Source organism: Crassostrea angulata, chromosome 10 (assembly GCF_025612915.1).
Source record: "Crassostrea angulata isolate pt1a10 chromosome 10, ASM2561291v2, whole genome shotgun sequence".
Classification (NCBI taxonomy): domain Eukaryota; kingdom Metazoa; phylum Mollusca; class Bivalvia; order Ostreida; family Ostreidae; genus Magallana; species Magallana angulata.
In genome coordinates this window covers 4,118,769-4,140,574 of record NC_069120.1, presented here as the reverse complement: position 1 = coordinate 4,140,574, position 21,806 = coordinate 4,118,769, and the positions used below count along the sequence as shown (strand labels likewise).

General features: G+C 36.4%; 1 protein-coding gene across 2 annotated transcripts; it reads left to right on the top strand.

The window, feature by feature from the left end:
* Window positions 1-1,398: 1,398 nt before the first annotated feature.
* LOC128166658 (uncharacterized) lies at window positions 1,399-20,728 on the top strand. 2 transcript variants are annotated; one of them, XM_052831952.1, is made up of 19 exons: window positions 1,399-1,796; window positions 2,234-2,352; window positions 2,937-3,057; window positions 5,003-5,077; window positions 7,174-7,262; window positions 8,121-8,194; window positions 10,094-10,170; window positions 12,173-12,256; window positions 12,456-12,526; window positions 12,808-12,885; window positions 13,160-13,220; window positions 14,209-14,275; window positions 14,435-14,562; window positions 14,645-14,875; window positions 15,325-15,366; window positions 15,895-15,979; window positions 16,117-16,268; window positions 16,746-16,880; window positions 20,008-20,728. In XM_052831952.1, exons 1-19 carry the CDS (start codon window positions 1,740-1,742, stop codon window positions 20,188-20,190), a joined length of 1,929 nt encoding a protein of 642 aa, XP_052687912.1. In that variant the 5' UTR covers window positions 1,399-1,739; the 3' UTR covers window positions 20,191-20,728. The 2 variants fall into 2 exon arrangements, with proteins under 2 accessions (XP_052687912.1, XP_052687913.1); XM_052831953.1 differs by lacking the exon at window positions 15,325-15,366 and having other exon boundaries at window positions 1,402-1,796.
* Window positions 20,729-21,806: the final 1,078 nt, after the last annotated feature.

Sequence of the window (21,806 nt, the reverse complement as noted above, 5' to 3'; positions counted from 1 at the left end):
ATTGGAGAATAATGGCCGCAGCTTTTCTCTGATCTCGGCAATAACTGTAGTAGAATTTACATTAGTTAACTTTAGATAAGAGTTGTTAATCATAGTTTTACAACTGTGAATCTATCGTATTTATCAGGTAAACGATTTTTTGCAATCGCAAATGGTTGTTTTTGGTGTTGTCGATAATGATACTTTATACACTACTTAAACAATACATCGCGTTAACTATGGTTTACAGATGTGAAATAGAGCGTAGTTAGCTATAGTTTTCTGGCCGATTGCTTAATTTAGTAAGTTTGGCACATATCAGATTGACAGAATGCCTTGTTATATCACTTGTGTTTGGACAAATATTACAAAATACAACTTCTTCCCCTAATTGTCCATACCTCACCCCCTCATCAAAGGGGGTGGGGTGGTCATTGCAACCACTGTCACTCCTTTCTACATCCACCATAGGGATTGCACTTTCAATAAACGTAGAAACAAATCTAAAACGATATACACAGGCGGATCTAGTTCATTCTTTAAGATGGTCCTAACTGACAGGGGCTCCTGAGTTGTCGGACAGGGCAATCAGGTTAACTCCTAGCTAAAGACAGAACCATCATCAGCTTATCCCAATGAATTATAACTGCACGTGTAATCCTTCAATTTCCATCATAATTCATCAAGCAATGTCATATTCCACATAAACCACTGCCTCTCCCCCAGTCTATTATACATAAATAACCAAGGCCCCCCCCCCCCCCCATAATTCACGATATTATGACTTGCAGTCTTTTATTCTTCATTTAACATTTCATGTTTATTACTTCCAACATTATTATTACTTATGATAAATTGGAATATATAATTTTCTTATAGAACTTTAAGTTTACCCAGTCATGCTTTACATATAAATAATATATATCACCATCTATTGACATAATTTCAGCATAGATTTTAGAAAAACTCTGTATGGTTCAGCAATCCGTAAGATAATCATATACAGGAACCATTGGAAATCTCCAGATATTTCGGACAAATGTTCTGGCCATTCTGTACCAATTCATGGCCATGAGCTTATCTTTATTGACGTAATGTAGACATGAAGTGTTTGAAATTTGGATTAGTGGAAGGGTACCTAAAGGCAGCGTTAAAATTAACAAGTCAATGTTTTGTTCAATACCAAACATAAGAGCGTATATACTGAAAGATGTTCATTTAATTAGAAGAAAGCAAACCAAGGATAGGCCAAAACTGAAACGATTATTCAATTCTGCTAAGCAAATAAATAGTTTTGTTAATTACCCGAGGGTGTTCGGGTAAGTGCTTTAAATACGTGGTCATTTGTGTGAGGGTTGACCGTTTGTTTGCGCGCTGCCTTTTATTCTGTTTGAGTTTGAATAGCGGGCACTTATTTAGCAAATAGATGCGTTGAATCAGTGCCCCCTCTACAGGCGTACTACTGTACATGTATACAGAAGATAATTAGAAGGAACAAACACCTGACAGAAGGCCCAGGTATTAGAACCGCTTACCTGATCGATGTTAGGACACCGTGATGATTCACCTGTAGTTTCAGTTCTTCAGCAGTTCCGCATTGATTAAATTGCCTTATTTTAAATTTCTTCCCATATTAAAATTATAGAAAAAATCTTAGTTGTTTTTATTAAAGAGGAGAAACTTGATTTTTAAAATATGTAGGAATTTTAAACCTGTTTTTGGCGTTGATTTCGGTGTTCGGACTACTGCACTGTGAACACATGGATTATCTAGCGACAGCTTCCAAACTCCCTGGAATTTTGTACAGACTCAGAAAGGTGAGTAATTAACATAAAATCAGAGTTTATTTACCCTTGAATCAAACGTCTTTTGATACAGAAAATTAAAGTGTACAAGTGAGCCTGAATATCTGCTCAGCGGGAGTGAGTAGTGTAAGGGGACTGAACAACAGAGTCCCCCAGCCCGGCCGAGCAGCGTGAAAAATGTATCACATGGTCCCATTTCTACTCAGTCAGGCTCAAATATCAATTAGGTAAAATACTACATTAAACGAACAAACAGACAAAGGAGAAAAGGCGGTATTAGGAAATAGAAAAACGAATGTTTGGCGTTCAAGTTTTATACATATGGCATTTCTAAATAAGTGGGATTGAGTGAAAATGAAACAGTGCAATGTCAATAAACTGAAATGAAATGTAAACACTTTGAATCTGAATAAAATCGGAGACCATTTAGTCTTCTCATGGCGTTTCAGCACCATCAGAGCCCCGATGTCGTGCTTCCGGGAGAAAGAATTCACCCAAGGGACAGGTTCCGGCGCTACGCCCGACTGGCCGTCGTCTGCGTCCGTCTGTGTCAACAGAGCCAGAAAAGGTACGTCTGAGAAACAAGTCATAAACAATACATAGCCAACAGAGCCAGAAAAGGTAGGTCTGAAAGACAAGTCATAAACGATACATAGCAAAGAGAGCCAGAAAAGGTACGCCTGAAAGACAAGTCATAAACCATACATAGTCAACAGAGCCAGAAAAGGTACGTCTGGAGGACATAATGCATTTCTTTATTTCTATATTTTTACTTGATTACTTTTTACTTAATATTTCATCCAACAGCTAGTGTGCATACTTAAAAAATAGTCCAAACAACATTTGCTGTACAGCTGCAATCTTTAAAGGGAGGGGTGCAATCCTTACATGTGTTTTAATTTAAATGCACGTTAAAATTAGTACATGTATATTTTAAATGATTGTGTATTTGAAATTTTCATTTCTGTTGATTTATGTCATTCCTTTTTTAGAAGAAGGCACGATGTTAAGAATGCTTTTGTTAATTTCATATTGATCTTTTCATCATATATTTTGACAAAGACCTACTGCATAATGACTTAACAAACAGGCCGACGCCCTGAAGCGTTCTCTCGGCGACACCGGATTAACCCTCACATGTTTCTGTTCCAGCGTGGAGGCCCACGAGTCAGAATTCTTGTCCGTGCTGCAGTACATGAACCTGGACCTACAGAACGTGGACCGCGGGGGGCTGTACTTCGACCCCTCAGACTACCGCCGGACCGATAAGGAGGTCAGTAGGGGAGGGAACTATAGCACCCTCCTGGTCCGTCAAAACTAAAATGTGCGAAAAAATCAATAGATACGACGATAAATATCTTTTTAATCTCTATAATTATTTTTATGAAGAAAGTCAAAGTCGATAATGCGAAGTGTAGTTTTCCAATTTATCTGTGTCATTATCTATTTGTAGTGTGGTATTTTTTGTACTAAAGTATTTAAATTTTTTATTTCATGCGCAGTACATCTGGTGTTCGCTTAGTCGCAAAAATTGTAAAATAAAAGATGAGATAAAGTAGTCAGAATCTTGGATTCCAAAGAAACATGACTTCAAAAGTAGTCCGCCAAATGAATGCTTTATGGTTGTCCTAAAAACACGACTTCAAAAGTAGTCGACATATAAACGCTCTTGGGTTGTCCTGAAGCGGAGGAGACCTTTGTATTAGATACTAAAATTCTTCTGTTGGAGCCCTCAACTATTACTCAATAAATCACAACACCAGAGAGAAATTATGCATGATACTTATACGCCAAAACACAAACGTCTTCATAATCACCCAATCGCCAGTCACTTCAAAGGCCCATTGTTTAAATTGGGTACAAATAGATATATAGAAAAAAGGAAGAACGGCTTTGCGCCTGAATTATAACGAATTTTATGACCTTGGTTATTTGTAGTTTTTTTATGACCGAAACAAATCGTCCTTGACTTTTAATGAGTTCAGAGTTACACCCGGTTTTTCCATTCCTTTTTTAAACGAAATTAAGAGAGCATCGCCGCTGGTGTGAATATTTATCAAATATATGACAATGTTTAAAGACGTCGTTTAAATGTAAGCATTTCGTGTTGAGATTAAACTAGCCAAGATTAAACCTATTTCATTTAAATTTAAACGTATATAAAAGAAAATTGTTTAAATGCAACCATAAATTAAAGATTCCATGAGCTGCATGTAATAGAAGCCACTGGTTAACATGAAACCGGGGTTCGTGGAATAATAATCAGTAGACTTAAAAAAAAAAATTCTTCAGTTTGGTATTTTTCCATTTACACTTGTATACATAGGACTCACTGAAATTTTTCCCCTTAAATTTTTTATCCGTTTTATAAATTGCCTTTGAAAGTGTTACTTATCATTAAGGAGAAATGTTTGAAATGAAATAGTTTTCTTTAAAAATTTGTACAGGTAGAGTTAGGTTTGATCCCTTTTCGAAGCAAGAACAACAAAGTTATTTTTAAAATGAATTACAGTGGGAATTAATAAAGACAATGTCATATGTATGACAATCAAATGATCATTGATGTCAGATTACTTTTAGTTCAGGCTTTAATTTTCATAAACGGGCTGAAAAAGACAATCCAACCTAGGCACATCGATAATTTAAGATTAGCAAAATATATATGTAAGGAAACGGAATAAAAGTGTTTACTTGTGTCCGAATCCTTGCTTAATTATGTATTATTGTATATTGATAATGTTCATTGCATTTATAAAAAATAAACAATGGTTTACATTAAATTACTTTTATACATGTATTTATATATTCTTTATTTATATATAAGATACCATGAGTGTCGAAATTAATTTTACCAAAATTTCATCAAACTTAGTATGAATTCCTTTGTACATCATCACACTATCACAATACAGGGGATAATCTTATCAAAAAAAATATTTACATCATTATTTGATCATATGATGACAGAAACTACATAATACACCGGTTTATTATTTAATCAAAATTTCAAATTTCTCATTAAAGATCAAAATGTTTGTTGTATATAACAAGGCTTCAAATTGTCTAGTGTATGGACCTTGATAAAAAAAACCCAAACCTACAGTCTTGTTTTTAGTCGTGAAATGGGCATTTACCAAGAACCAATACACGAAGTATGACTCTTCACGAATACACAAGAGTTATCGCGCTTGACGTGAGAATTTTTGTTATACTTACAGGAACGACTGCCCGTTGAGGCTAAGAGAATTCTACAGAAACCTCAGAATCTCCGGACTCGGAAAGAGATACACTATGTAAGTCACTGAACAACACACTTATGGTAAAGCTCTAATGTCGTATGAATAAATGACCACCAATTTTGATATATATATATTAAATGAAGTCACACAATTTTTGATGAGGCGATTGGCCACCATTCATGAATGGCCTCAAACAATAAACTGCTGCATTTTTTTTTTACACAGTAACAAAACAAAATGTTAAAAACCTATTAGTGCTTAGTGCTGGATTGAAAAAGAATGCACAACGCATGTTAAAATAAATTGAGAATATTTAACTGTGTGGTAGGTTACTAGTATCCCATAATTAGTGTGTGTGGGGGGGGGGGGGGTAGGATACACCCTATGGTTTAGCCAAAACGAAATGATTAAAATGGAATTTAATCATCGATGTCCATTGAAAAATAATTTACTTTAAATTTTCCAATTGTTAAAACCTGGCTTTTCATTTTTTACATCCGCCACGCGGCATAAGAATGCACAGGAAATCAATGAAATGGAATTTAATCATCGATGTCCATTGAAAAATTTCCAATTGTTAAAACCTGGCTTTTCATTTTTTACATCCGCCACGCGGCATAAGAATGCACAGGAAATACATGCATAAAGGTTTTGGATTCTTACAGTGAGAGATTCATTGTACGCTATCTCACACAGTGAAAAACCAATCAACCAAAAAATCGATCAATCATTTATCCACTGTACAATACATATCATGGATTCCTCGTGCTGCCTTGAACGTGACCGGTGGCAGTCAGCTGCTCATTCAAAGGGAACTGAGATATTGTTTATCATTGATTACAATCCTTTACTTCGAGTCCGTTCCGATTGAAAATTCAAAATAAAAGGATAATGAAAAATTCAGCAATGCTCAAGAGTATGTGGAGAAGTTTTTTTGACAAACAAGTTGAAGCCATGTATTTACATATGTATGCGCATTTTGTTTTATACATTAAGCGCGTGACATTGATTTTATGGGAGACCATCAAACGTTTGCCAGTTTTATGACTAATTAAAATGTGGGAAACAATTAATACCGGCCACCATCTCCCGGTGTGTGCATTGATTTCACACCAGACCCAGAGATCTCGGTCACAATCGCTGTACGACGGTCGCGGGGAGCCTGATTAGATCTACCGGTGTAGATCGGTTACGATATCGTCAATTCTTGACATTGTATTGCAACATGCAATGCTAAACGCTCCTGTTTGAGGGACGTCAGTTTGGTTCTCCATCAGTTTCACGTATCACATGATCCTGCCAGTTCATTAATCCACATAAAACCACAGTTTGTACAATGGTAATTGACAAAAATTCTACGAATTGCGCTTTGATGACTTATTTTGTCTTGTTTTTTTTTTTTTTTTTTAATTTTAAACGTCGATATTAATAATAACAAGCAATAAGGAAAAGTGAAACCTTATACTAGTATAAAAGAGAAAATATTTAATTCCACCCCCTTCTCCCACTACTGAAAGTTTATTGTGTTTACGACTTTGACATGATTATTCGATTAAAATTGGAGCATAAAATTTCCCCCTTTTTCGGATTTTTTAAATCAAAAACATTTTGATAGTCCATTGTTCTGTACTAATTCAGTAGGTTCTGTACTAATTCAGAAGGTGAATTTTATGTGCAAGGAACTTGTTTCTTACTATGTTCTACCTGTACAAAAGCGTGATATGCCCAATAAAAATTACAGTGCAGCCTCGCCAATCCATACGACAATAATCCGATTAATATTGATAACACTGACGATTCTTTTACCCGGATTTATCATTAATCCGGACGATTTTGTTTGAAATGAATGTGTATGATTATTTAGACGCTACTGTGTTTTAATATCAAAATAGGGATGTAGCAAACGCCTGATAAAAACAGATTTCTTATTTCTATTGAATAATGCTTGTAAATAACGTAACTTTGAACACGTTGTTTGGGAAATAAATCGTATTCATTTCGATTGAAAATGATCAGCCAATAAATATTACTTGAGTAAGTGACAATAGAAATTGTGAAGAATTATCATATTATCAAAATATTTTCTATAACACCCATTTGTATTTTTTATTCTATCACTGAAATAAACACCTCTGGTTCTTCTTTTTCAGCTTCAGATCGTACTACGGAGGATCAGAGCGTTCTCGGAGTACCCCAACGACATGCAGCTCAAACTCTGCCGGGTCGGCTGGTTTGAGGCGTATGTATCACGTGACTAAGTCAGGGTAGAGAAAAGGGATGGGGTTGGGTGGGGGTTAGGTAATAATTCATCAAGTTTCAATTTCATATACGAATTCTAAAGATAAAATATTTATATCTGAAATTCTGAAAAGATCTATAGGGTTGTTTTTATAGATCAGCCACAATATTATTCTGATTTTTGGTCGACTTCCGAATGCAATTATTTAGCAGAACTTAAAGATCTTCGCTTCAATCTGCCGACCTCTGTCTTATATAGCCTGTCGCCTGAGTCTCTGCATTTGCCGGACATTTGTTGATTCAGACCACTCGTCGGGAAAATGGCGTTTTCTTAGCCTCGATGCTGGTCTGTCATGTCCCCAGTTTATGGACAATGAACCCGACATTTATTGATAGCTGTATAAAATTCTCATTAGAAAAGATTGTAGAATTAATGTACTGGAAGGTCCGCCCGGAGTCTCCACCATCTCCCGTCCTCAACGAGGAAGTTCCAGATGCTTTGTTGTTTTAATCATTACTGAATGTTTTTTCAAAGGCAGATCCGAATCTCCGAACAGATCAAACGTTTCCCCATAGTCTACTGTAACAAGATATGAATGGGATTTTCTGTTGTATGCAGACAATTCCTTTAACTACCAAAGGAAGTCAAAATACCTATGGGGAAAAATAAAAAAAACCATTTATTATGCATAAACGGTTAAAATCCCTTTTACCGTCTTTCTTTTACAGAAAATTGTGCGTAAAAAATACTGCAGCAGAATGCTATCATCATGTGTCATCTGAAAATCATACTTCGTCTGAACATTCAAGTGACTTTATCAAAGATCTTATATATAATGTTCTTTCGTTATATCTTCAGATACAACCCACGCCGGGCCATCGTCCGACAGAACCAGCCCCCTCAGTCCTTCTACTTTATCCTTTGCGGGACAGGTAAGGGCGAAGCTTGTACAATACAAGTACAAAATACATTGCTGCTGCCATTCCCTGTAGTATAATACAAGTACACTGTAGATTACTGCTGCTATCCCCTGTAGTATCCAGTTTGATCCCAGTAAACTGTACATTGCTACGGCTATCATTCTGTACTATCCAGTATGATACAAGTACACTGTACATTACTGCTACTATCCCCTGTAGTATTCAGTTTGATACAAGTATACTGTACATTGCTGCTGCTATCCCCTGTAGTATCCAGAATGATACATGTACACTGTACATTACTGCTGCTATCCTTCTGTAGTATCCAGTATGATACAAGTACACTGTACATTGCTGCTGCTATCCCCTGTAGTATAATACAAGAACAGTGTACATTACTACTGCTATCCTCCAGTAGTATCCAGTATAATAAATGTATACTGTACATTGCTGCTGCTATCCCCTGTAGTATCCAGTATAATAAATGTATACTGTACATTGCTGCTGCTATCCCCTGTAGTATCCAGTATAATACAAGTACACTGTACATTGCTGCTGCTATCCTTCTGTAGTATCCAGTATGATACAAGTACACTGTACATTGCTGCTACTATCCTTCTGTTGTATCCAGTATGATACATGTACACTGTACATTACTGCTGCTATCCCCTATAGTATCCATTATGATACATGTACACTGTACATTTCTGCTGCTATCCCCTGTAGTATCCAGTATAATACAAGTACACTGTACATTGCTGCTGCTATCCTCCTGTTGTATCCAGTATGATACAAGTACACTGTACATTTCTGCTGCTATCCCATATAGTATCCATTATGATACATGTACACTGTACATTTCTGCTGCTATCCCATATAGTATCCATTATGATACATGTACACTGTACATTTCTGCTGCTATCCTTCTGTAGTATCCAGTATGATACATGTACACTGTACATTGCAAATGCAATTTTTCTTTAGTATCCAGTATGATACAAGTACACTGTACATTGCAAATGCAATTTTTCTTTAGTATCCAGTATGATACAAGTACACTGTACATTGCTGCTGCTATCCTTCTGTAGTATCCAGTATGATACAAGTACACTGTACATTGCTGCTACTATCCTTCTGTAGTATCCAGTATGATACAAGTACACTGTACATTGCAAATGCAATTTTTCTTTAGTATCCAGTATGATACAAGTACACTGTACATTGCTGCTGCTATCCTTCTGTAGTATCCAGTATGATACAAGTACACTGTACATTGCTGCTGCTATCCTTCTGTAGTATCCAGTATGCTACAAGTACACTGTACATTGCTGCTGCTATCCTTCTGTAGTATCCAGTATGCTACAAGTACACTGTACATTACTGCTGCTATCCTTCTGTAGTATCCAGTATGATACATGTACACTGTAGATTACTGCTGCTATCCCCTGTAGTATCCAGTATGATACAAGTACACTGTACATTAATGCTGCTATCCCCTGTAGTATCCAGTATGATACAAGTACACTGTACATTACTGCAGCTATTTTCTTGTAGTATCCAGAATGATACATGTACACTGTACATTACTGCTGCTATTCCTTTGTAGTATCTAGTTTGATATAAAGACAGAGTTCATTGCTTTTGCTATATTGTAGTATTTAGTATGAAACATGAGCTGCAGAGCACTATCTATTGCTTTTGCTATCCCCCTGTGTGATACAAGTACACTGTATACTAACATGTCTGTATAGATCCAGGCCATGTCTGGGTCCATGTCCTGGATACAGTACGGTTGCTCACTGTTCTACGGCTGTGTACATTTACCACCAAAAAGGGTTTTGTTCTCTTTTCATACTTTATGGTCTGTTCCTATGGTTACTTTTGAATTTTTTTACTTCCTTGCTTTTTCAGTGTTGGTGACGGCCTTTAACAAAGACCAGGGAGGAACCAAGCTTCTGGTCAGCCTCCACAAGGGGATGTCGTTCGGGGTAATTATCTCACCAAGTTTGTAATTAATAACTGTTCAGATATTATAATGTCGGTACTCAGTGAGTAAATAAATCTTGAGAATTGAATTGTTCATGAAGCGACTTATATCTCGGCTTCCGGCCGAGAACACCGGCATTGTAATAGTTTATTTCTATCATCGAATTTTAATGATTTGATAAGTGTAATATATACACGTTCACGAGATTTTTCCGCGAGTAACAAGAGTTACCCAAGCTGACATTCAAACAGTTACATAGTCTACATACTTTTGATACACTAGCCAAAAATTGATTGATTTTTGAGGAGGATTATCTGACGTAATCGACATTGAATTGCAAGGATAAGTGAGAATTAGTTTGGAGAGACTTTATTAACACACCTGGTCGAAGGTAATCACAAGTCAAAAACGTTATTGCCGTGTAATAAATAATCGTCTTTAGTTACGGATTGTTCTCGCTTGATATTAAACAGACTTGATTGATATCCGTACGTATATTGAGGACTGCACTATTTGACATCGGTTCTCTTGAAGCAGTATGGAAAATCAATTTATAAGTAGAAAATTCAAAGAAAAATTCACCTACATTTATATGGTAGCAGTATATGGTCCATCGATATAAATGTGGTTAATCGCGTTAAAATCTTACAATTGACTTTTATTATATTCATTTATTTTTATTAATTAACATAAGTCAAGCTACACTCGAAGCCGCTTTTCAATATTGTAAAGTTTGAGAACTATACTCTTTAACATGCAGGTAGTATGGGGGGGGGGGGGGGTTCGCTGCTGCCTAAACTTTTCAGAAAGAGACATTATTTATGTTTCAATATGCGGAAAGAAACTTTGCAACTAAGCCCTCATATTGAGTATTTAAAAGATATATTGCCTCTCACTCCCATAATGAGATTTGAAAAATGAGTTTTGACATGGAACACTCATTCTCTTATTTTTGCTTATCAAGACGTCCCTTTCAAAGACGATATTACTTTCTCAGTCATCTCCATTTAACCTGAAATCTGAAGTATTATTAATCTATTACATTGTAATCTTTTGTAGTATATTAATGATTTTTGTTTGCTTACATAAGTTTAATCGCGATTTAGCCCATTAACTGGCGTATTAATACCAGAAAGGCTAGTTTTTAAGAAGGTAAAACCATTAACATGTAGTATGTAGTACTCGTCATTATGAGCTGAAAATCTCGTTATAACGACTTAGTATCTCGTTTTAACGAGTTAATTATTTCTTTATAACGAGTTAGCTATTTAGTTACAATGAGATAACGATTCGCTTTCGCGAGATAACGAGTTAAACAAGATGAAATATCAATAGGACGAATAAGTTATCTTATTATACCGAGAAAAGTATCTCGTTAAAACGGAAAAAAATATCTCGCTAAAAACTACAGTAATCTCTTAAAACGAATGAAGTTTTAATGATTTTGTACTAACGGACCCTAATTTGGAAACAAAATATGTCTTTAGTAATACTTGCAAACTGACGAGCAGATAAAAGTTCACAGGAACAAAATGCACCTACACTAACTCCTTGTTCTTCTTGTGTAATAGAATGTTTTATTGAATTCTAAAAGTTAAATCTTCAAGCCAAATCTGTCAATATTATTCCTGGACAATACGTGAGATTTATGTGTATGACAGGTACTCAGACTAGGCTTAGACTTATTCAGATCAAAAGCTCTTTCAAACAGCAATGTGTTTTATTTTTTATTAGGGACGGCCATTTAGTTAATTTGAATCTGTTTTGGAATTTGTTATTATTTCAATAGTCGTTATGTTTCAAAGCCACCCCCACTTAACAATCTGTTACACGGGTTCGTATATATATATCTACTATTAAATAAAAGATAACCCGTCGTTTAATTCCATTTAAAGGGACCATTGTAGATTAAAACTTTGAAGTGATAAACGGACTGTGTAGTTCTGTGATAGAGGGGGTTGCAGAGAGAATGCTGTTAACGGTGTGAGGTTTCCAACTTGTAGGAATTAGCTGTGATTACAAAGAAGCCGCGGCAGGCTACAGTCAGTACCCAGACCTACACCGAACTCCTGTGTATATCCGCCACAGTAAGTAGTTCCTCAGCCTCGATCTAAATACTCCTGACAAATGTCCAGTTACTAAAACTCGGACCAAATCCTAAGCCGATTTTGCAAGTCTCAAAAAAGTCAATTATAAATTACTATTTAAAGCACGTTTAATGACAAAACATTAGGTTTGTTTTATAAGTGACCGTTTTGATGTTTTTTATTTTCATTTTTTGACAAGGATTTCGAGACAATCTTCATGGCGGGAGGTGTGAAGAGTGTGACAGATCCACAGCACAACGCATTTCTCGGGTAAGCCAGGTGATCCCTGGGGACTTAGCATCGACTGTGTAAAACTGTGTCCAAGGCGAAATTTACCCCGATAAACTTAATGAAATACTCATTGATTGCTACTTTCTTATTATGAAGGCAGGTGGGGTCTTTAAAGGTTTTTGTATTTATATCGATAAATATTTTTAAACAATCGATAAGAGCCGGGATCGAGTTCCTTGTCATGAACTCTGGCTACTGATAAATGTCTACCACCTCCCCAAAGTGTACCTTATGGACCCTGTGTTTGAATTTTGTTCCAGAAAAGTCCGCTGTCTCCGGGATTGGCCAATAGAGTCCTTATCCCAGAACCCCCAGGCCTGCATGTTCCATTACTTCAAGTAAGTTATAAATAAAGTAATACTATCTATAGCTTTCAACGATAATACTCAGTAAATGTGTATCAAATGTGTATTAAACTTGCATTGAATGCTTCGAGAATTGCTAACCTTATTGTATACAGAGCCAATGACTATGGAGACACCACACCAAGCGACACGAGAGGTCGCCCGCTGTTCAAACGGAAATCTTTCAACAGCTTCTTCGGGAATCGCCTGATTTTATTTATTGTGTTATTCTATATTGATCTGATGATAACTGTAATGTCTTTTACAGCCGTGGGGAGATTCTGGTCCGTGACAGTAACAGGTCGGACTGGATCTACATTGTCAAGTCAGTAAGTACACAGACACAGTCAAATCAGTGAGCCCAGCATAATCAGCTACAGATATCAAATACCACCACAGATATGGCTTTGTGTATTGCTATTCATAATTGATTCATTAATTGATTTAAATCTTTGAATCGACCTATATCTATAATTCTTTATGCTAAACATGGTATCATTCCTTTATCTCTACAGAAACTTGATTTTGTATTGATAGTTGATAAACCTAACCACGCAATGACAATTAATGATGGTTTACGAAAACATAAAGTATACCATTTTGGACTAAATTGGAAGCTAAAATTTTTCATTAAGAAATCATTATTTAGGGTACTAGAAACCTGTTGAAGTGTTTGTCAAACATAACTCGGCAATTACGTAGATGTCCGTGTAATTTGTCACCAAGGTCCTTCTTTCAGAGCATTTGAAGTTTTCAAAAGGCCAAACAGGCTCTCGAAAGATTCCGGACTGCTCGGAATTTGTCAGGCAGTCCTTTTGTTGCTCACTGTCAATTGTTTCCATTAATAATCCTCTATGAAAAATGTTGGCCATTGTGTTTTTCGCGGGCTCTTGTATTTGATCGTCTGCGTCTGGAAGAGGCCTTATTAATACACGCGCGGATCGATTTTGAAGCTACTTTATGAAGACAAAAACAGTAAAAAAAATTGACATTCAAATCTGATAATGAAAATCAGTACGACATTCATATGAACTGTAAATTCTAGTCTCTGTTCGGTGATGTTTTAGTGATATTAATGGCGGACGACACGACAAGTGCCGGGAAACTTGCGACCTTGATTCATTTCTTGTATCGCAAGAAAGACAAATTCAAAGCTCGATATTGAGAAATGTTTTGTGACCCCTGCAGGGCGCTTCACTCAAATGTATTTGCTACATACAAAATAACCTTTAAAAGAAAACATGTGATAATCAATATTTCGGCTCTTGATAAATTTTTTGAATGATTTTTAACGTTTATTTTATGCCTTTTTTGTAGGGAAGTTTATCAGTTATAAAGAAGTTAAAAAAAGTTGAACCTGAAAAGCTGCGACCAAGAACTGAAAGTAAGATATATTGTCAGTGTAATATGTAATGCCTTATTGGTAAAAGTCATTTTTTTTAACTTAATCTTAATAAATAATATCTAGAGATATCTAAAGATAATTTACCAATGCAACACATTGTAACATCCAAATACAGCAGCCACCAATTTCCTTTTACAGATTTACCAATAGATCGAGAAAAAGAAAATGCATCCAAATTGAACAGATTACGTAATCGCCACAAGCGCCCTCTAACGGAGAGAGAGCCAGAAACATACAAAAGCAACTATGAGATGGAAAGACGCTTGGTAACTATTAGAAAAATAACATTAGTATTACAATTTCTCACAAAAATATTTGGTACGTATTTAATATTGTCTATGATTAAAGGATCAAACACTTCCGGGTTATTACAACCCACGTGACAGACTAGGAGTGATTGATTATGATGACGTGATCAACAAACACCGGGAGCGCTTACTTAAACCCCAGGATGAAGGGGCGTCAAAAGAGGGTGAGAATGAGGGTGACAGCCAGCAGACAGAAGATACAGGAGAGGAGGGGGCTGAAAACCCCGAGGAAAACTCTATCAGACTGCCTCAAATCCACAAAACCACCAAGGTAATCAAACCGTCAACCTCAATGTCGCTTCCCCCTGGCGCTTGTTTCATACAGTAGGCTTATTAACTACAAACAGTAAATACGCGTAATGGATGAAACAAGTGCCTGTGCGCTTACCCCCAAATCACGAGAGCTACTTGAATATATTTTAGTTCAATGGAAATCATGTGCGTTTCTTTATTATAAAAAAATGAGTACCTTTAATATCAATGGGTTTGGGTTTTTTTTTATCATAAGACACGCAAGCTTTCTAATATTCAGTATTTGTCAACATGTATGAACGCATTGCGGATGTTTTTTTTTCACGCCTTACGATGAATTTAAACCAGATTTCGCCAATTATGTTGCCGTAATGGCGAATTCACATTTGATTGAGAACTCATAAAACGTATTGCTGCGCGACAAATTCATATCAGATTTTATAGACCATTTTCTTTTCCTTAACGAAGATGTTGGTCAATAAAGTGTTCCAGAATAGCGCCGTGGATACGGTAGGGGGAAACAAGCATGCAATATATTGTACATTACGAAGCTAACGCTGCTTTATTAAAACTTGTTGGCGTTTCAACAGCTTACTCCATCACTTCGTCGTGTCTGAGTTTGGATTTAACCGCATGCGTAGATTACTGAAGCCCGGGTTTTGATCTTTTAATATGAATGAAATGTATTTGGTTTCACTATGAATTGAGAAAAGAGAGTAGTTCCTATTTAATTAACACTAATTAATTTTTCTTTACCAGAGAGTAGAGTTCTGTTATGAATTTTTCTCTAAAGACGCCTCGTGTTCAGATCTAGTTCCTCTTTTACCTGTGTATTATTTTATTTAATTAATTACTAGAAGTATATGTAGTTGAGTATGAACTTGTTCAGTCCCACTTCCTCGGGGGAGAGGGAATTTGACTCTAATATAGCAACAATTATATTTCATTTTTTGTCTTCGATTAAAAGAAATTGTTATGGCCACTTATCACAAAATTTGTTTGCCTAACGACAACAGTTTCTTTTGAATCATTTATCAGGGAGCCTACTTGTCCTCGGGCTTTTCCAAAAAACGTAAGGAGACGAAGACATCATTAGCAGACAAGATCGCCCAAAAGGAAAAAGGTCTGTAAAGATAGTCTGTATGTTTAGCTTAACAAAACCTCAAATTTTCGAACCTTTTCGGCAGATTTCGAGATCTGCCGGACACGTCTGAAAAGTTTCGATTGTGGCTTCACGGAGAATCTTTCCTGACTCTGCAGAACTACAACATAAGATGTCGACGCAGGCCGAAGGCCGGAAGACGATTGTGAATGAGTACGACAACCGCCCGCCGTCACGGCTTGTGCTCACAGAGGCGGACCTACACCCTGTGTTCATCGTAGTCCAGGTCCTGGAGAAGGGGCAGTACTTTGTAAGTTAGCCATCCTAAAACAAAAAAAAAAAAAACAAACAAAAAAAAACAACAACACAACAACAACATTAACTATGAAAACCATACAATCCTTAGTACTTTATGGGGACTTATCAAAGGTTAGCTCTCCTGAAAAAAAGATAGTATCTTGTACGTTATCCCTTATAATACAGCACTCTTAATACTCATTAATTTTATAATAATAGAACATTTTTTATCAGGTAGCTATCATATTATAAATGTCACTTGACGAATGAAATCAATTACCAATTTAACACATAGCTAAATGCAAGACATTTAATGGTAAACAATTGAGCAACCGGGCAATGAGATTGATATTTCTTCTCTGTCTATCTATTGGTAATATTTTCCAAAACTTTTCTCCATAAAAATAAGGCAGAAGATTTTCCAATGAGTGCATAATACTGTAGGAATATTAGTCAGGTACATTAAGTATTTGCTTATTTTTTTTCGAAGGGAATTTCTAATTTGATTTACCAAGACCAGCCTAGTATGTCGGTGATCAGCAATGGCGCCGAGTGTATCATGATCTCCAAGAAATTCTTTATGGAGAAGAAGACGGACGCTACGATGCGGAGCATCTACCAATCGGTTTGTCTCACATCAAGTCTCAATCTCAGTCGCATCACTTTCACTGACCAAGACTGAAATGTCTATAAATATTTACGAAGGTCTGCGCGATTTTGATAAATAGATAAATTAGCTTGGGTATTGAATCCTCAGATTTGTTGTCACAAGTCGGAGAAGTTCTCATTTCAGAAACCCCTGGTGGTTTAGACTAGTAATACTAGTCTGTATGCAAAACGCATAGAATATCTGGGCTTTGATAGCTTGTAATTTTATTCACCCATGCTTATTGAGGAAAAATTCGCAAAACGATCCCTTTCACACTCGGTATACAACATGTATCAAATATTCACTACAGCTCCAATGTTACAATACTTGCTGGTTTATTTCTAGATTGAAATTATTTTTGGCGGATTACGACATTTTTTATTTTTTTATTTGATCATACGGGGGTTCTCGTGTGCATATTGTCTGAACACTATTTCTCTGAGGCATCGGGAGAATTTCATTTATGACATACGCAACAAGATAACATTTTCTGTCAGGATTTTATTTTCTTCATTACATAACAAAAACAGCTGACATGCGCCGATCCTCTTGTTTTTTTTATAAATCCACAGTCGAGTTATTACTAATAAAGCACGGGAAATTAGAGAAGTGTTTGATACTTAAACCGCCAATCAGTAGGCAGTACTATTTATTAATATTGGGATGAAAGTATTTTTTCTTTTTCCAAATTCTATATACCAGATTCTTAGTCTATAGCACAGAATTAATCTCTAACATTTAAAGAAAAAATGAAGCAGATGCCAGGGATGGGCGGCCGATATTTAAATCGGAAGAGTACTGTTTTTTGTTTTATTTTTAAACATCGTTGGTACTTGAAGATTACCAATTTGTTTTTATTTTTTCTCAACTAAGCTTCGCTAATTAATAATCAACGAAAATTCCTCAAAAAATTCCGGAAATCATCTGGAATTTGGGGATTTTATAATCTTGCGCGTGCGCATTACATACATGCTAAATCACGGGAGGCTTATCACGGTGTTCAAATCAGAGAAGACAAAAATGATATATATTTATTATTCTATAATTTCTCTCATAAGTATGGTGTTCCGATGGGGCCACTTCGACCTTCGCACTTTCGCCTTTAGGTCGAAGATGCGAGAGTGCGAAGTTGCGAAGGCGAAAGTGCGAGAGTGCGACGGCGAAGGAGCGAAAGTGCGAAGATGCGACGGCGAAGCGCGAAGATGCGAAGGCGAAAGTGCGAAGGTGCGAAGGCGAAGGAGCGATACTACTATCGCTCCCTCGCCTTCGCAACTTCGCACTCTCGCCTTCGCACTTTCGCCTTCGCCTTTTTTGATAGCATTCAGAAAGTCTCGGTCTATTACATAGAATTTGATGCAGGCACCGTACTCGCAAAGGTTTTCCGATTAATCCATGATATCATTGGTACGCATGCGCTAAGCCATTATGCTTACTATGAATGTTTATAAATAATTGTTATATACTCCATATAAAATGTAAGGTCCGCCATAATGTATACTTATGCACTTCCAGACTCCTGTCACTTACCAGCTGTCTGTTTACCGTAGATCAAAAACACAGTAACATTCTAATTTCATTATGCGACACTCCTTGCTGATGTATGGATCTAGAGGTGGAGAGCCCCCCCCCCCCCCCCCCCCCCCGGAAAATTCAATACTAATAACTTCACACATGCAGTAAAGGGAGAGAGAAGGTCCGGATCTCATCCCCCCGGAAAATTTAATTTTATTAATTATATATAATAAAATCTCCAAAATATGTCTCGGAACCCTCCCCCACCCCCGACAAATATAATTATTTATCCACCCCACCCCCTAGAAAAAGTTATGGATCTGCGCAGGCTGTTGAAAATAATTTCTAAAAAGTCCATCGTCTGCCTAAGATGTCCTTTAATACAGTTAAAATTGTCTTTAAACGATAGAGAGCTCCATAATTATAAAAAGGCGAAGGCGAAAGTGCGAAGATGCGAAGGCGAGAGTGCGAAGTTGCGATGGCGAGAGTGCGATAGTAGTATCGCTTCTTCGCCGTCGCAACTTCGCACTCTCGCCGTCGCAACTTCGCGCTTCGCCGTCGCATCTTCGCACTTTCGCTCCTTCGCCGTCGCACTCTCGCACTTTCGCCGTCGCAACTTCGCACTCTCGTACCTCGACCTAAAGGCGAAAGTGCGAAGGTCGAAGTGGCCCCATCGGAACACCATACATAAGAAATCATTAATATAAGTAAAAAGAATGTATTGCAAATTTTCAACAACAAAAAAAATACACGTATTTGCATTATCGTTTCTGAGTTTATTCATGCAAATGTGATATTGTGGAAACATGCAGACTATAGGTAGAGAAATATTTGATACCCTGCAAAAAAATTCACATTATAATTTAAAGGAGAGTGTAGATAGAATGTTTAATAGTTAAAATGATTAATGTCCTACGGACCCGGTTAAACAATAGAATGCGTTCCGTGTATTGTCTCTGTAGCAAAGAAAATACGGGAGATAGCTCTAACCTAGTGTATTTACCATGAAAAATTCCGAGTGCTTCGAATGTCATTCTGTGCTATACGGAAGCTCACTGAGGCTTCCGTAGTGCTACGCCGTTACGCAAAAATTTTTCAAATGAAAAAATAAAAATAAAATAAAAACCTAAATACCGGAATTAATTCATTGTATATTTCAAAAGTGCATTACAATATAATTGTGTCGATGTATATATATTGTAAATGTCCGATATGCAATGTACGGGTCAAAGTCTAGTTTGTTATTAAAAATATCTAACATGATGTTAATAATTCTAAATCTAATAATATATATATATATATATATATATATATATATATATATATATATATATATATATATATATATATATATATATATAGTCTCTAAAGCATATCACAGGAATTGTTGAAGCCAATATTAAACACAAGAAATAACTGCAACGTGTAACACGATATAATTAGAATGAACAGGATTGTTTTCCCCCGAGAAATAATGTAAAAGCAACACCTAGATAAAACTCGCACTAGCTTAAATTCATACACGATGACTGAAATGTGTAGTGAAAATTACTTCGAATTAACGCTGAAAACACTCTTCCATCTTTTCCAGGAATCTCCATTTCCAAACGACGAAACCCTTCAGCGACAGCTTCAGGAGTATGTCAACTGGCAATCTCAACGGAAGCGGATATACGACAGGATTGTGGGAAGACTGTCGGATAGGCAGATCAAACGAAAGCAATTTGCCCCTCAGTTCCAAGGACAATATAGTTTTAGAACAGGACCAACCTGAAAATAATGTCAGAAGTAGGCAAATTAATGCAAAAATCGGACATAAAACTACCACAGCTTTGTGGAAAATGGCCGTGAAGATGTCAAAATAACCTGAAGACCAGACAGTTTCTATGGCAACCACGGCAAACATAGTTCCGTGTCACGGTACCATTGTACCTTGTTTATGTGATTCCGGTGGTTCTATCGATATCTTGATGCAATCTATTGATAAACGTTCGTGAACCTAAAAAAACAACAAAATTGAACAATACCATTGTACATTCCTTATTATTTTGTCGACAAATGTTTGCTTAAATGATCGCACGACATGTTCTTTGACCAAACACCTGTGAACCATCAAATCTCTTTAGCGACTAAAACAACGAAATGGTGTATCATTATCACACCCTCAGATACCGGGGATGTGTACAATTATTCTGTTATAAGTCATGGTTATGTGTTCTCATTGGTAGTTGCCGGGGTGACCGGGTAGAGAGTCCACATGTACTCAGAAAATAATTTATCTGGTTATTACTAATATACACTTATCTTCTGTTTGACACCTGTTACAATGTTGCACCTTTAACAAACAATGTACTTCTATAATGTCGATGTACAATTATGACTCGATTTTCTCCCAAGCTGTACTACTTGACAGTAAACAGGTTTTTGCATGCCAGCATTGATTTCATACCTTAATTGATAGTCGTGGCAAATTTTAGGATATAAGTCTTCTTAAGAAGAAAAGCTCTATAGTCTGTCCCAAGTTATTGCTTCCATCAATTTTTGATGATTTTTAATAAAAATACACATACCTGTGAAAGAAATTCAATTGAAATCGATGAAAGGGAATATATCCAAGATATCTTCATTGAACAATTATCCCATTTCACTCACAAAATTTCACAGGAACGAAAACCATTTTTCTTACAGAGATTTATAACGGGAAATGTTTACATCTTTTTTCTATTCGGAAGTACTCGTGATACCTCGCGCAATTTTTCAACGTTATCATCCGGGCTTATTCATGGCTGATGCAATGCAAAAATCACCGTAGACTTTCAATTTTGGGATGTGTATTGAAACCTGAAGCGGTAGAGGGGGCGTTTCAAGACAGATAATCTGGAACTTTTTCATATTAGTGGATTAACTTAGTTTTAACATAAAGGTATTTATTATTATCAAAATATCAAGCTAAAAGTGGTGGAAGCAAAAACTCGGGACAGAGTATAGATAAAGATATGGCAAAATATTCAAACTTCAAGCTAAATTATAAAATGAATTTCTTCTTTTCTAAATGTTAATTTCTCGCTGAACAAATCGAGTCTGAGATTTAAGGACAATCTGATAGTTAATTGGTTGACCACACAGCCTCAGAGTCCGTAAATATCTAATATCATTAACCAAAGGTACGGACAGGTTCGTATCTCGCTAAAGGTATCCTTCATTACTCATTGTTGTTGTTTATATAAGTATCAAATGATGAATCACGGTACGTGCGTTCCGTGAGTGCGCTACTCGACACGATTGTGATGGACACGTGTAACCAAGAACTCGGTCTCTGTATTGGTTACCATGATCCAATACTTTTGACCTTGATTATCCATATATAAACTACAAAGTAATGAATGAAAC

What these genes read in the sequence shown, in the direction of transcription:
- LOC128166658 (XM_052831952.1), top strand. Translation starts at nt 1,740, where the DNA reads ATGGATTATCTAGCGACAGCTTCCAAACTCCCTGGAATTTTGTACAGA. An exon ending in GGATCTACATTGTCAAGTCA is followed by an intron (nt 13,221 to 14,208) that starts GTAAGTACACAG and finishes CCTTTTTTGTAG; the next exon opens with GGAAGTTTATCAGTTATAAA. An exon ending in TGGAGAAGGGGCAGTACTTT is followed by an intron (nt 16,269 to 16,745) that starts GTAAGTTAGCCA and finishes TTTTTTTCGAAG; the next exon opens with GGAATTTCTAATTTGATTTA.